This window comes from Protopterus annectens, chromosome 8.part0 (assembly GCF_019279795.1).
Source record: "Protopterus annectens isolate FY-2018-M chromosome 8.part0, PAN1.0, whole genome shotgun sequence".
Taxonomy (NCBI): Eukaryota; Metazoa; Chordata; order Ceratodontiformes; family Protopteridae; genus Protopterus; species Protopterus annectens.
In genome coordinates, this window is record NC_056741.1 from 1226603768 (window position 1) to 1226620764 (window position 16997).

Sequence of the window (16997 nt, forward strand, 5' to 3'; positions counted from 1 at the left end):
GTCTAACCTTCTCTTTATAGTGCGTTTGTTAAATCTAGCACAAGAGCGACATCTAACAACGTCGTGCTCAGGCCCTAAACAAGGTATACACAAGGTATGGTAATCCCTATGAGGTATCTGTTTCCCACAAGAAATACAGTTATTCACTTTTTCTGACATCCGGTTAAATACTGAGGCAAGAAAAAACCAAAATATTCCCCAACGGGGTACTTAGCCAACTTTGATTCGGTCTGAAACTCCGACTTCAGAAAATTTCAGAACGCCAACCTGCACTCGCAAAACTGCTTCTGCATCGGACCATGCGGCAAAAAAGACTGAGGATATGACGTCGGTCATGCGCATTTGTACCCTGACGTCTGACGTCAGACTAATGCGCCTTGACCGACGTCAGCCATATACTTTGGTATTCGGGCCGACTGGGACAGCGGAATGCCCAAGTGTTAGGACTGCAGCAATGTGGAATGAAGAACATCTACGGCAATATGGTCTACAATCTTCAAGGTTTGTCTGGCAGTAAACTTAGGTAAGTCTGCCATGCTTTTGATGAGAGCAGTCATGCATTCCACCTTCTCTACTGGGAGAAATGCCATGCAGACATTTGTATGCAGGACTGCCGCTAGTAACAGTATCTTTGGAACTGGGCACAGGTTAGACTTTTAGATAACAGTGAAATCTACACTGTTCAAAGCACTGTAGTGGGTAAAGTCTAAAGCCCACTGCATCTCTCTAGAGACTAAGCTTACAAAAGTAATTCAGGTAGGAATATATGTAGTTATCTTTATTTCTGCAGTATGCAGTCACTGGGGGCAACATTTGGCAAGTGCACTGGGTGCATAAGCTGAACGAGAGGAAAAAAAATAAGACTAACCAGCAATACAAGCATCTGTCAATTAACTTAAAGTACTGCCTTAGTGCTTTGTCAATTTAACATTTGAAGGTGAGTACCCTTTAGGTCAAGCATCAGGTGTGCTCATGGGTTTAAAAGAAGAAGCAATGCTTGAAAGGTCAGCAATCTGAATTCTGTGGTTTAATTTCCATTAACTGCAAAATGGGTCAAAGATTCATACCCCCCTGGAACCAATGACAGCCTTGAGTAGAATAATCTTCCTTCCCGTAAAAAGGGCATCAAATTGATGGCACTTGAGCATACTTGTCTACCAGGATATGCTTTAAGTGCTCCTGATCTTTTTTTTAACTGGAGATAACTTCTGCAGCCTGAACAAGAAACAGAGTTTGTATACTCTGAAGAGTATGTTAAGAAACTAAAGGTGTGTTGCTTACAAAAGCAGTGTTTGGGGTAAGACGTTAGACATTGCATTATCTAGGGGTATTGCTACTAGGTAGAAGGGGAGTACTAATGTTGTCACAACTGCTCCTTAACAGGACTTCCTAAAGGCCCATCTTTGACTTGTTTGCCCTTACCCTGTCTCTAGTAGAAGGGTCCTTGTTTACAAGGGTAGTTCCTACTATATATAGGGAAAGGAAGCGGCAACTTTTCTCAGTGACTCTATGGTCTTCCCTTTGTTCTCCAGTTTCTTCGGTGCACAAGTATGAGGTTCAAGCACAGCTTGCCCAACTTGCAATACACACCTCAAGTGGAAGCTGGGGAGTGTACCTACATAATTCTCAGAGAGGGAATGAGTCCTCAGCTAAAGATGCCTTCATTACTAACTCTGTTGCAACAGCTCTGGATGCTGCATGAAACTAACTGTAGAGCACGCTTCTTCAGCTGCAATGAAACTTAGCTTGGCTACGGAAAAAAAAAAAGTTTTCAGGTTTCATCTTGCATTCTACCACAACAATTAAGCTGATTGAGAACACGTTACTGATATTGTTAAGTGGGGTTCTGGTAATGCCCTACATGCAAGGGCTGCAGAAGCATACAACTTATCAAATCTGTCCAATGGTTTTTTCTCTTTCATTATGGAGAGGGTTGCAGCCCACAACCATTCAAGCTCCACTAACAAATTCCAAGGACACTGCATCTACAATATGATTTCTGTGAAGGAACTTGTGAAGATTTTACACCCTGTAGTAAGAGTAAGGCCTCAGGGAGAGGAAGCTGGAGGCTGTCTCTAGGAAAGTAACATCAAAAATGTGTAGGATAGCTTCCTGGCCCAGAGGACTAGCTACCAGTGTGGGAGGGTGGGCAGAGCCCTGAAGTTCAACTGCTCTCTCCTGGGAAACTGAGGCCACCTGACTCATCAAAAACGTTCTCCCATTAAACAGAGATCTCCCAATGAAAGATTCTCCGAGGTTGAGTGTCTAAAGCCTAAGTGTTCTGTGTGTGTCACAGGATGGGGGAAGCTGTGTAGCTAAAAGCCTAGGTCTTCTCCTTCATTTGAATTTAAGAAATCTAGAAGTCCCTCAAAGAAGATTGTTCCCACCCTTGCCATTCTGTTTCTGATGGCTGGACTTAGACACAGAAGGCTGTGCTGGATCAGGGCTTACGCTTTGTAGTAATTGGAGGCATCCTTGAGCCAGCTCAGCCCAATCCTGGGTGAAGGGAGGGGTAACTCTGGTGATCAGCAAGTTGCCAACATTTGCTTGGTACAGTCTTCAGGAAGGGCAGCCACACAGTATTTGGAAGCTATAGGTGGGATGACCCTGGTTTCTTATTTCTTAGTAGCACAATCATTCACAACTATCACTAAGGGGACACCATCCTCCCCTTGTATAGCATCAGACATGCCTACACACTTCCATGCAGAGTGCACAGCTTGTAGACATCTGAACAGTCTTCTTAAGACAAAATATGGCAATAAAAGGCTCGATACAGACAGAGAGAGAGAGAGAGAGAGAGACACATACACAAAGGATACTTCATCAGGACACTTTTTTGTTCACTTTGGACAAAACCTGCATTGATGAACTTAAATGCAGCGTCTATGCCATTCAGTGCTCTGCACATTCAACAGGTGTAACAAAAAAAATGAAATGAAGATGGCAAAGGCATATACCAACTTTATACCAAACAGGTGAAGGCAGCTAGTGCTATGCCATACAGGAATAAAGCCCTATCACCAAGGCAACATAGATTTAAGTAGCTGCTTGGGCATCTGGGGCACTTTGGGGTTGTGGGCTGGCATAATGGTTAATGTAATTACCTCATGGACACAAGGTAAAGGGTCTGATTATCACCTTTGAGGGAAACTGGCTTGGCTTAAAATGGCCCACAATGGCAGCTAGCTTAGTACTTGCCTATGAAACTAGCACAGGAGGAGAGGCGTCTGGTGGGGGAATGACACTTACTCATGTGCATCTTGTGGTACATCAATGGAGGCTTGGAAGTGTAGTCCAAAGGAGGCAGGGTATATGGCTGAGGTGCAAAAGAGGCTGGACGATAAATTAGCTCAAGCTAAAAAATCAGTTCAGCAAACAGCATTTCACTGTACTTACATCAAACATGCCGTTCATCAAACTGTTCATACTCAGACTGTGGTACAGTGAGGATCAGGAAATTTGCCCTTTCCCCACTGTAGTGCGATCTCAGTTGTTGTTGTACATAATCAGCAGGGGGTGGGGGCAAAGCCTTCCACATGAATGGAATTCAACGAATGGCATTTCCAATGAAATGCTGTTCACTGGTGTCACTTCAATAAAGTGATACAGACCCAGTAAGAACAAAGAAAATCACCACCATACTCTCAGTTGTAATATGATGCTGTATCAGGATCTTTGATCTCCTCCCCAGCAAGTGAAGGCTAAATTTGGAGGCATTCGAAATAATGTTATGTCAACCTAGAAGACAGTGAAGAGTGCTCAGCTCAAAGTTTAGCCATACCTTACAACACAGCCTGTGACTTATGACTGCAACAGGATCCTTACAAACAGCATATTTATTTCTGAAAGACCCAGTGTACCCAGAGAAAACTCCTGCAGACACAGTGAGGCCAAACAAATGCCAAACATTCACTAACCAGAAATCAGGACAGAACACCCAGACCGTGTGTGAAGCAAAGATCTTGTCATGGAGTCACCATCCTGCCCTAAATATACAATACTCTTGCACTGGCCTAGAAGGTGGTTACACTCAACCACCATACCACCAATACTTAAAAAGGCAGTACAACACCCCATTATGCTAAACTCTAACTTTCACACCAGTGATCTTGAATTCCCAAAAGGAATAACCTTCTGGTTCAAAGGCAAATGCACTATGACATGTGACACAGTCACCCTCCGTCCCTGACAAGTCTGGGGGCAGATAATGAATTCATCAATAAAGCAACACTCTCTTCCTCTACCTTAACCAACAAACTAGGTTCAGACCCTGACCCCCTCTCTTTGACCCATTCATGGGAAAGTATTAACTCCAACTCAGCTCCGTCATTTAATGCATTTCATGTAGATAGCTAATTCATGTCCATTACCCCATTCTCCGTCACTCTAGAACAACCTCTACATCCCATTCCATCCAGACGTCTTGAGCTATGCTGCAAAAAACAAATATGAAGATAAACAAAGCATGTGCAGTCTGAACTTCCATGACACTCCTTTTTACTACAATTAAATAAAAGGGCATCGTTAGAAAGAGAAGGACTAGCCAATTTCCTGACATGTCCTTAACTAACATGCTGCCTCCCCAACCCACAAACACATCAAAGGAACAAATCTTGAAAAACAAACTGGACCAGAAAATGGGGCAATCTGCTTCTGGTACACTGACTGTCAAATTAAGGAATCCAGTAGTTAAAAGAAAAAATATATACAATTCTTTAAATATGTGCTGCCAAATTTGTGTTTAGAAAAGAGAAAGTGTACTTACGGTACTGAGGAAATTCATATTGCCCTGTCGCTGTTGTGATGGTCACAGTCTTGACAGTACTAGTAGCTGCTGACGTCTTTGGTGCAGAAGCTGGCTGAGGTTGTCCAACAATTACCACTTTCTGAGTTACTACAGCACCATCAGCATTACCCTACAACAGATGACACAAGTAAAAAACTACAAGTGGTAAAAAGTAAACATGAGTCACAGTTGCACAAAAGTATAACCAACACATTTAGACTTGAGCAACAAAAGCCTCATCAAAATCCAAAGTAGATCACAGAAACAGTAAAGTGCAGTTGTGTACCTACCATAAATGTAGATGTTCAAGTGTATTCACTATTGCAGTCATTACACTTGGGTTATCCTGCTGGCAAGCTACCCGCAGTCGGCCCGAATTCCAAAGTCTTGGTCCGGCGTCTGTTGTTGTCGCCGCTTCCCTGACATCAGTGCGAAAGGGGTATAAAAGATGCAGCTGACGCCATTTTTTTTCAGATTTTCTTGCCCCAGATGTCAGATGCCCCCAAAAGGGTAGGCTAAAAATTTTGCAATTTAAAATGCATGCACTAACATAAACATTACTTTCATCTACAAGCAAATACACCACATAGGTTGTATAGAATAGAGAAGTACAGATAAGTCCCAGCAATGTAAGGGGGATGGTGGGAGGGCAACCTGGACTGCAACAGTGAATACACTCTAACATCTACATTTATGGTAGGTACACAACTGTACTATGTTCGTCGTGTTTCACTGTTGCAGTCATTACACTTGGGTTAAATCCCAAAGCTGAGGTTGGGTGGCTGGGCCTAAATAGAATTAGGAGTGGCTATGAGGCCCTGCAGAACTGCAGTGGCGAAGCCTGCTCTGGATTTAGAGTAAAGTAAGTGGTAGTGCTTTGTAAAAGTGTGCACTGATGTCCAAGTTGCAGCCTCCAAAATGTCCTTGGTTGGTACTCCTCTGAGGAAGGCTGCTGAAGTGGCTGCTGCTCTGGTTGAATGTGGCCTAATGCCCTTAGGCACTGATTTGCCATGTTGTGAATAGGAGAAACGAATGCAGTGGCCTATCCATTTTGAAATAGTCTGCTTTGAGATAGCTTTCCCTTGCGATCTTGCAGCATATGCCACTAAGAGTTGCTCAGTCTTTCTGAAAGCTTTGGTTTTGCCCAAGTAGAAGCGTAACTGTGCATGTCCAAAGAATGCAGAAGTCTCTCCCCTTATTCTGTGGATTAGGATAAAAGGTAGGCAAATGAATGTTTTGGTTAAGAGCCACACTGGAGACTACCTTAGGCATAAATGTTGGGTTTGTCCTCTGAGAAACCCTGTCCGGATGGAAAATTATAAAAGGTTCCACAGCCATTACTGCCTGTAACTCAAGACTCTTCTTGCTGAAGTTATTGCTAGGAGCAGAGCTGTTTTCCATGATAAGAATTTTATCTCAGCTGTATTGGCTGGCTCAAAAGGAGGCAGTGTGAGTTTTTCCAAGACAAAATTGAGGTCCCATGCAGGTATTGGCACTCTCCTTGGAGATCTTATGTTTTTGGCCACTCTGAGGTACTGCCTTAGCAGTGGATGTGAAAAAATAGGTGGGTCTGTATTGTAATGAGCTGAAATGGCAGAGGCATGGATCTTAATTGATGAGGATAGGCCTTTGTCCAGCATCTTAGTTAGGTATTGTAAAATCTGAGGAATATTTGGAACAAGCGTGTCAATTCCTTGTGCCTGGTTCCAAGCACAGAATCTCTTCCATTTTTCTGCATAAGATTTTCTGGTGCTGGGCCTCCTGGCCTCCAAAATAACATCCATAACTGCTTTAGAGAGAGGTGCGTTCTGAATGGTTACATTATCCACCATGCAGCCAGATAAAGGGTACTGAATTGGCTGTGCAGAATCAGATGGTTTTTGTTGGGTCAGCGAATGAGGAATTTAAGGTAATGTCCAGGCTGGGTCTTGAGACAAGCTCTTTAGGACTGGGTACCAGTGCTGGTGTGGCCAGTCTGGGGCAATCAGTATCACTTTTGGTTTCTCTTGTCTGACCTTTAGGAGTACCTTGGGGAGGAGAGGCAGTGGAGGAAAGGCATATACTGTAAGGATTTTCCAGCTGAATGATAAGAGCATCCACTTTCCATGCTTGCTTGTGATAAGTCCTTGTGCAGAATCTCTGTAGTTGGCAGTTGTGAGGGGAGGCAAATAGATCTATGTCTGGGGCATCCCCATTTCCTTGTTATCATGCTGAAGATTTGTGGATCTAGTTTCCACTCGTGAGGATCCATGAGGTTTCTACTTAGTTCGTCTGCCAGAGTATTTGTCTTTTCTGGCAGGAAATGTGCTTGCAGGTGTACTTGATAAGTCAATGCTGTGTTCCACAAAGTCATGGCTTGTCTGCAGAGGGGGTAGGAATGTGTGCCTCCCTGCTTGTTTATGTACCACATGACTGTAGTACTGCCCTCCATCTTTATCAGCAGTTGTCCTGGATGAAGTAGATCCTTGAAGGCTGTCAGGGCATTCTGAACAGCTAACATCTCTTTTTGATTGATATGAAGATGCATTTGGCTTGCGGGCCATGTGTCCTGAATACATTTTCCTGCCATGTGGGCCCCACCAGGCATAATCTGATGCATCTGTTGTTAGTGTCTGCCTGGCTGTGGGTAGAGTGAATGGCTGTCCCTTGTTGTGGTGACAGGCCTGTGCCCACCATCGAAACTCCTGTTGCAGGCAGGGAATGAGGGTAATTAATGTTTCCAGGCTGTGGCAATGTTGAGTCCAAACACTTTTTAGATACCATTGTAGTTTCTTCATATGCAGTCTTGCATATGGAATTAGTAGAATGCAGGATGCCATGAAGCCCAAAGCCTGCAGAATTTTTCTTGCAGATAACTGGGTCTTTGCTGCCAACATTTCGAAGTAAGAAGTCAGTTGCCTTTGTTTGTCTGGCGTGAGATAAGCCATCTGGGCAGTTGTATTTAAGCTTGCACCCAGGAATATTATCTCTTGAGAAGGTACTAGTTTTGATTTCTTTTTGTTTACCGTGTACCCTAGGCAAATTAGTAATCATTTTACAAACGCCAGATGCTTCAGTAGAATGTCCTTGTTCACTGCTTGAATAATGCAGTCATCCAAGTAAGGATATATTTGAATCCCCCTTTGTCTGCAAAAAGCAATTACTGGTGCCAGGCATTTTGTGAAGACCCTGGGTGCAGTAGAGAAGCCAAAGGGCAGTGCAGAGAATTGGTAGTGCATTGAGCCAGCTATAAATCTGAGGTATCTTCTGCAAGATTGTCTGACTGGTATATGCAGGTATGCCTCTTTTAGGTCCAAAGTTACAAGCCAAGCCTTCTTGCTGAGCATGGGCAGAAGCTGCTGCAGAGTCAACATTTTGAATTTTGGAACGTCCAGAAATGTGTGTAGAAAAGACAGGTCCAGTATTGGTCTCCAGGCTTTGTCCTTTCTGCGGACCAAGAAAAGTCTTGAGTAAAATCCTTCTCCCTGCTCTTGCTGTGGTACTTGCTGAATGGCCCTCATTCGCATAAGGGACGAAACGTGTTTTTGTGCCTCTGCCCATTGATTGTGTGGCAGGTTTGGCATACCTTTTGCCTTTGGCAGGGTGTGAAAGTGGAACCTGTAGCCCTGGGACACTATATTCAAAACCCATTTGTCCTGGGTGATCATGTGCCAATTTTGACAGAAAAGTGCTAGTATTCCCCCTAAGGGGGCTGCAAGAAGTTAAGTGCTTGGTGCTGGCAGAGGCAAGTCATTGGGACCGTTTCCTGTATGGCTGTGCTTTGTCTTCTCCACTTTTGGAGGAATGAGAGCCCCACTGTTTAGGCCTGTATGAGCCCTGGGGCTGGGATCTGCCTCTTTGTGGCCTGTCCGACACCGGAAAGGACCAATTCTTTGTAGGCCAGTTCCTGCTGAATTTTGGTGGCTGAACCTGTAAGAAATCCTTTACTGTTTGCATAGATTTCACTTTGTCCTCCATTTTCTTCAACACCTCTTCTGCTTTAACACCAAACAAGGTATCATGCTGTAATGGAGCATCTAATAATTTTGCTTTAACATGATCAGGCAGATTTTGTTCCTTTAACCAAGCATGCCTCCTAATGACAGAACCCGTAACTGCGGCCCTGCAGGAGGCCTCCAGAGAATCAAAACCACATTGCAATGTATGCTTTCCCACTTGTTCAGTTGCATGCAATAAATCCTGTATTTCCTTATTTTCTGTACAATCAGAATTAGTCAACATTTTCTGTTTTAACAGTGACATTAAGTATTGCTGATATTTAATCATATGAAATTGACAATTTAAAGCCCTCACAGCCAAAGTAGAAGTGTACACCTTTTCCCCCCCATCTTTCCAGTGCCCTTGAATCCCTGTCAGAAGGGACAGGGTTATTTGCAGTAGCAGCCTTAACCCCCTTGGGACCCTGAGAAATAGTTTCTGGGTCAGCGGCCGGGTTTTTATAAAGAAATTTATGTGAATCAGGAACCCTGTAGTATCGGTCTGGTTTAACAGGAGCTGGAGATGAGTCTGGAGAAAGGCCGGACTCTGAAAATACATCATCTACAATGTCTAGCACAGGGGGAATAGCAAGAGGCCTGTGCTGAGGAAGTAAAAGAAAATCTCTAAGCCTTTTCTTTGATTCTGAGTAATCTTGGCTCTCCCAGTGGAAGTGCTCCCTCATGGTATGCAGGGTTTCCCCAAAAGAATAATCCTCAGGAGGAGAGGCTGAAGGAATGGATTCTTCAGCATCAGAATCTTCATAGGGAGGAAGAGAGTATTCCTGTACAGAAGATGAGTCAGAGGAAATGGAGAAACCTGATCTGAAGACTCAGTCTGTCTCTTGCCTAGGCCTCTTGTCAGGAGGGGGATGGGAACCCCTGATCAATGTAATAAGGTCTTCGGCCATTTTAAGCATCTGTTTCTTAGGCATGGAAGTCTGTCCTGGAGAACGCTGTACTTGTTACTTTGTCTTTAAAGCTGCTGTAGTCTTTGCTTTTGAAGCTGAAGTAGGCTTTACATATAGCTGTGCAGGTCCGAAAACACCCTCATAAGCCAACGCCTGCTCAGCGGCTCTGGACCCATCTGAGGGAATGATTTCCGAGTGTCCAATACCTTGAGTATCCAGAGGCCTAGCTGGCTCCAATGGGAGTAGTCAGCGGCCTGTGGCTCTGAGGTAGCGGGTGTCAGGGGCTGCAAAAGCGTCTCACTGAGAGCCGACGACTGGCTTAACGGAAGCCTCGTCATCGGTTTTGGATCTTGGATGCCTGTCTTTCTCTTTTTCCTTGCATTTTTTAGAAACTCCGGTCGTCGGCTGTTCCGACAGCATTATGTAATTGAATTTTCGACCAAAGTAATAAGCAAAATCAAACAGACGCTTAATAGTGTGTTTGTTGAACCCAGCACAAAATCGACAGCTTGCAACGTTATGATCAGGGCCTAGGCAAGGAATACAGTAAGACTGATAATCCTTATGAGGTATTTGCTTCCCACAAGAAATACAATTGTTAAGTTTTTCGTACATCGGTCTGGAACAAGAAAAATGTTTCCCCAACGGGGTACTTAGCTTTAATGAAGACTTCGGATCTGAAATTAGTCTGTGAAAATCTCAGGAGTCGGCCGACTGGCACTTGCGAACTGCTTTTGCTTCGGGCACCGCGCGGCAAGAAAGACGGAAGAAAATGGCGTTGGCTGCATCTTTTATACCCCTGGCGCACTGACGTCAGGGAAGAGGCGACAGCAGCCAACGCCAGACCTAGACTTTGGAATTCTGGCCGACTGCGGGTAGCCTGCCAGCAGGATAACCCAAGAGTAATGACTGCAACAGTGAAATACGAACATCAGGGAGTCTACTGTACAGTATGGTAATGTACAGGAGACTGCTTTATAGTAATGGACTGTTTGAAGCCAAATGAAAATTGGGCAAGATCTAATAAAGTTTCACCACGTGATGGGCTGGAGGGTTAAGCAATCACAAACTGGAGTACAGATGTACACAAACTTACCTGCAAAAGAGTGACCAGCTCCAGGTTGTAGGAATAAACTCAGCTATACAAACACTGGACAAATGTTCAAGTCCTATGTCTATGTCAAAATAAACTGAACTCTGAAGTCGTTTATGTGACACTTCTTCACTATCAGAGTGATATCAGCACACTCCTGTCAGTGATCAACCATGGACCTGTCCTGGAAACTCAACAGGACTGACAATATACTACAAGGTGTATGGAATCTCCTTACCATAGTAGTCAAATCAGAAAGCTCACAAACACCTACGAAAAAAAGATGGACAGGTAGTAAAGTGTTAATTTTTAAAGACCCCCGACAACCTGATGTTAAAACAGAACTGCCTTCTCCTGCTCATTTACAAAATTCCTACCCCCAACCCCAAAATGTCTCCACTTGGACAATGTATACTCTTCTGCCATACTTGGGCAGAGGAAAAGTGATAAGCTAACATACAACTATACAGACTAAGCTGTTATACCTCTCTGCAAATGCTTTCTGATGCAGATCATGCATGATAACAACCTGCCACAATAACCTAGTAACATGGGTCTCACACAGTATACCACCACCTTAGGAAATGGCAATTCATTGACAAAGCATACTCAAAATATGTGAGAGGCAACTGTTAACGGTTTATGGCTGACCAAGTTGAGAGGATTGCAAATTTGGCACAAACTCCTCAGAGGACATCAATATCCACCAAGAGGGCCTTTTTTCAAACAAACAGCTTGTGTTAAAAACACAAACTGAAATTAAATATCAAGAAATGTATAAAAGTATAATTCTGTATACAAGAAGTCCCTTGCAACTATCATACAACACACCCTTGAAAACTGTTACAGTACTTAAGGACCTGACAGCCTATGCAGACAATGAAATGTCCTTCAATAAACCCCATATTCAAGACTGCAGGAAAAAAGAAGTTACGTACTCACCATAACGTTCCATCCGAGTAGTTGTACTTCATTTGTCTTCAACCTGTGGGTTACGGATACGTATCGGATCCGAGCCGGCAACTTTTGAAAGCATAGCTCCAAACTCCTCCCCTTACCCATAATACACCTCCACTGCCTTCCATCCCCAGATCTTGTTAGCTGAACGTATACTGAGAACCTGACCTGATAGATTTACTTGTGACCTATACTGCAGCCCACAGGCTGACGATGCGCCAAGGTCCGGGGGAAGGAGGGAGGGATGGTTGAAGACAAATGAAGTACAACTACTCAGATGGAACGTTATGGTGAGTACATAACTTCTTTATCTGAAGTAGTTTACTTCATTTGGTCTTCAATCTGTGGGACAGAGTCCCCAGCTACTAAACTCCTGGGAGGCCCTCATGGAAGAATATTCCGGAATGCCACGGAACCAAAGGATGCTCTCCTTCTGAAAGTCAGATCCAATTTGTAATGAGAAATAAATGTATGAGATAAGGACCAAGTAGCTGCAGAACAAATATCATCCAAAGACACTCTAGACCAAAAGGCCGCAGATGTAGCCATGGACCTAGTGGAATGAGCTTTTACCTGACCTGGAGGAGACATGCCTCTGTCCTTAGACCTGCAGGATGCATGAAGAAATCCAACCAACTATAAAGACCTAAGAAATGGTTTCCTTCTATAAACCCTAACAATTGATCAGATTTACGGACATTTTTTGTCCTGTGTAAATAGAATCGTAGCTGTCCATGAACATCCAAAATGTAGAGTCTGTATTCCATCTTGTTCGTAAAATTAGGAAAAAAAAATACAGGAAAATTGATATTGACTGGTGATGCCACCTTAGGAAGAAGGGATGGATTGGTTCAAAGGGAGAACCTGTCTTTGTGAAAAATCATGTATGGAATTTTGATGGACAAGGCCTGTAATTCTGAAACTCGTCTTGAACAGGTAACAGCCACCAGCAAAGCTGTTTTCCAAGATAAAAATTTCAGATTTGCAGTTGCGGCAGGCTCGAAAGGCGGAGCGACCAGAGCTTGAAGAACCATAAGTAAGGTCCCACGGGGGAACAGGATCTTTGACTGGGGGGCGTAACAAAAAGGTGCCTTTGATAAAGGCTTTACACAGTCTGGAAGAAGCTAAGGAGGCAGAATTGTTCCCCACATGAAAATGAGAAATGGCAGCCAACTGAACTTTGACAGTAGAAGACCTAGCTCAGTGTTGGAAAATAGCTAGAAAATCAAGAATGGCGGCAATAGGAGCCATGAAAGGGTCTAAACTCCTTTGAGAGGACCAGAGAGAAAAACATTTCCACTTGCTGAGATAAACCTTCCTGGTCGAAGACTTATGAGCTGCTCCCAAATTAGAGCTAACAGAGGAGGATTGTCCGGGAGTCCCAGCAATCATGGGAACTGGAATAGCCAAGCCATGAGCTTCAGGTTGTCCAGACTCGGATGAGGAACCCCCAAAGGGTGTGAAATTAAATCCTAAATGGTATCTAGGATCCAAGGTGGAGCAAGAAGGTGAGACCAAAGGAAGGGAAAAGTACAGTTGTGTACACCTACCATAAATGTAGATGTCCGAGTGTCTTCACTGTTGCAGTCATAACTGTAGGGTGATCCTGCCGGCAGGCAGCCCGAGGTCGGCCAGAATTCCAAAGTCTGGGTCCGGCGTTGGCTGTACCAGCAAGAACCCTGATGTCAGAATGTAGGGGTATAAAGCTGACAGCCGACGCCATCTTCTCCAGCCTTTCTTGCCCCTGATGTCAGAAGCTCCCATAAAACCCAAAGGTGTCCAAAAAGGAACACAAATACACCACAAAGGAAGTAGACAAGAAAACCAAATAAGAGGGGACTGGAGGGAAGGAAACACTGACTGCAACAGTGAAGACACTCGGACATCTACATTTATGGTAGGTGTACACAACTGTACTATGTCCTTCGTGTTTCACTGTTGCAGTCATAACTGTAGGGTAGAATCCCAAAGGTGTGAATAGGGGAGGAGGTTATGCAGAAGAAGGGGCAGCTAGAAGACCCTGCAAAACAGCAGAGGCAAAGCCTGCCCTAGACTTAGAATACAAAGGGAGATTATAGTGCTTAGAAAAAGTATGCACTGAACTCCAAGTGGCAGCTTCCAAAATGTCCTTGGTAGGAACTCCTCTGAGAAAAGCTGCTGAAGTGGCAGCTGCTCTAGTAGACTGATGTCTAACAGTACCTGGAATCTGCTTCCCATAGTGAGAGTAACAAAACCTTATTCCATGAGCAATCCATTTGGAAATAGTTCGTTTAGAAATAGCCTTACCTAGAGAACTGGAGGCATAAGAGAAGCAATTGATCAGATTTTCTGAAATCTTTAGTTTTGTCCAGGTAAAATCGTAGTTGTCTGTGTACGTCCAATGAATGTAAGATCCTTTCCCCTTTACTTTGAGGATTTGGAAAGAAGGTAGGAAGGTGAATGGTCTGATTTAGAGCCACTTTAGAAATCACCTTAGGCATAAATGTAGGATTGGTCCTCAAGGAAACTCTGTCTTGGTTGCAGATAATATATGGTTCCACAACCATGAGAGCTTGCAACTCTGAAACCCTTCTGGCAGAAGTCAATGCTAATAAGACAGCTGTCTTCCAGGATAAGAACTTGATATCCGAAGCCGCAGCAGGCTCAAAAGGAGAAAAAGTACGTTTCTCTAAGACATAATTAAGATCCCAAGCTGGAACAGGAGGAGTTCTGGGAAGTCTTAAATTCTTAGCCCCTCTCAAAAATTGTCTCACCAGCTGGTGAGAAAAGATGGGAGGATCAGTGTTGAAATGAGCCGAGATAGCAGAAGCATGAATTTTGGAGGAGGAAAAGGAGAGGCCTTTAAGCAAAAGGTCTGAGAGGTAAAGTAAAATGGAGGAAATATCAGGCAAAAGAGGATCAGATCCTCGATCCTGCATCCAAATACAAAATTTTTTCCATTTAGAAGCATAAGATTTTCTAGTGCTAGGCCGCCTAGCTTCTAAAAGAACATCCAAAACTTGTTTGGGAAGAGAAGACGGAATCAAAGGCCCTCGTAGAGCCAAGCTGCCAGGTATAGAGTCTTGATTTGAGTGTGTAGCATCTGACCCTGATGCTGGGACAGAAGAGAAGGGATCAGAGGTAGAATCCAAGGAGGTTCCAAGAATAGGTGTTTTAAAGTTGGATACCAAAACTGCAGAGGCCAATTTGGAGCTATCAAAATGATAATCTTGGGTTTGTCCTGCTTTATTTTCAGTAACACCCGAGGCAGAAGAGGAAGAGGAGGGAAGGCATATCCTTGAAAGATTCCTCCAGCTGAATGACAGGGCATCCACTTTTCAAGCTGTTTTGTGGAAGGACCTGGTGCAAAAGAGAGGCAACTGATGATTGAGATGGGATGCAAACAGATCTCTGAGGACAACCCCAAACTGCAGTAATCCTGCTGAATAAGTTGGGGTCCAGCATCCATTCGTGAGGATCCAAAAGGTTTCTGCTTAGGCTGTCTGCTAAGAGGTTCTGTTTTCCTGGAATGAACTGAGCTTGAAGATGCAGATTCAGATTTAGAGCTGTGTCCCATAAACTCATGGCTAGTCTGCAAACGGGGTAAGAGTGAGAGCCCCCCTGCTTGTTTATGTACCACATAACTGTGGTATTGTCTGTACGAATCAGAAGAGGCCCTGGTTGCAAAAGATTCTGGAAGGCTAGAAGAGCATTTTGGACCGCCAACATTTCCTTCAAGTTGACGTGCCAGGGAAGATGCTTCTTTGTCCAAGAGCCCTGCTGGCAAATGTCTAGAAAATGAGCGCCCCAAGCATAATCCGAAGCGTCCGTGGTAATGATCTGAGAAGGTTGAGGCAGACGAAAGGGATTCCCTTCGTTTAAAGCACAAGCCCTGGACCACCAAAGGAACTTTATTTGGAGGCAGGGAATCAGTGGAATCATTGTGTCCAGACTGTGGTAATGCTGTGACCATACACTCTTTAGGTACCATTGAAGTTTTCTCATATGAAGCCTTGCATTTGGAATCAACAGGATGCAAGAAGCCATGTAGCCCAATGCCTGCAGGAATTTCCTTGCAGTGAGCTGAGTTAAAGTAGCCAAGGTTTTGAAAATTGAGGCCAGTTGTAATTGTTTTTCTGGAGTGAGGAAGGCCTTTTGCAATCTTGTGTTTAGAAGAGCTCCCAAAAAGATCAGTTGCTGAGAGGGGATCAAATGTGACTTTTTTGTGTTCACTGAGAATCCCAGTAGTAGGAGAAGACGTTGAACAAACTGCAGATGTTGAAGTAAAAGGTCTTTGCTGTCTGTCTGAATAAGGCAATCATCCAGATAGGGGTAAATTTGAATCCCTTGGAGCCTGCAATAAGCTACTACTGGAGCCAGGCACTTGGTAAAGACTCTGGGCGCAGTAGATAAGCCAAAGGGCAGTACAGACAATTGAAAGTGCCTTGAATCTGAGGTATTTTCTGCGATCCTGCCTGATGGGAATGTGTAAGTAGGCTTCCTTTAAGTCCAATGTCACCATCCAAGCATCCTGCGAGAGCATTGGAAGAAGTTGTTGTAGAGTAAGCATCTTGAATTTTGGAATTTCCAGAAAGGTGTTTAATACTGAAAGATCCAGAATAGGTCTCCATGAGTTTTGTTTTCTTGGGATCAGAAATAGTCTTGAGTAAAAACCTTTTCCCATCTCTGAAAGTGGAACAGGTTCTATGGCTCTCATGGCCAATAAAGCGTCCACTTCATTTAAGGCCTCTGACCAATGATGTTTTGGCAGATCTGGCCAACCGATAGACCTTGGCAGAGTATGAAAGTGGAATTTGTAACCTCTTAAAATCACGTCTAAAACCCATTTGTCTTGGGTAATACGAGTCCAATTTTGGTAGAAAAGAGAAAGTTTTCCTCCGAGAGGGGCTTCCAGGCAAGGAGGACCTGTAGCCCAACAGAGAGAGTCACTGGGTCTGCTTCCTTTGTGATTGAGGTCTGTCTTCTCCCCTTCTAGGTGATGAAGCAAGTCCATTGTCTGGACCTGAAAGAGGCCTGAGCCCGACCTCTGGAGCGTCTATATCTTCCCCTTTGAGGCCTGTCGGACGTGGGAAAGGACCAATTTTTGGAGGGCCAATTCCTAGAAAATCTAGGAGGTTGAACTTGTAAGAAATCTTTAACTGTCTGCATAGATTTCACTTTACCCACCATCTTTTTAATAACCTCCTCAGCCTTAGATCCAAACAAAACATCATGCTGAACAGGGGCATCTAACAATTTAGCCTTAACTTGCTCAGGTAAATTCTGCTCTCGAA

The 16997-nt window shown here is 44.0% G+C and overlaps 1 protein-coding gene across 2 annotated transcripts in view; it reads right to left on the reverse strand.

Moving 5' to 3' along the window:
• LOC122809322 (RNA-binding protein 10-like) overlaps positions 1-16997 on the reverse strand; it is a 1914178-nt gene that overhangs the window by 567602 nt on the left and 1329579 nt on the right. For both annotated transcript variants that reach the window (XM_044080723.1, XM_044080722.1), the window contains exon 16: positions 4769-4919. In XM_044080723.1, the coding sequence (XP_043936658.1) occupies positions 4769-4919 (151 nt within the window). The remainder of the gene's footprint in view (positions 1-4768; positions 4920-16997) is intronic.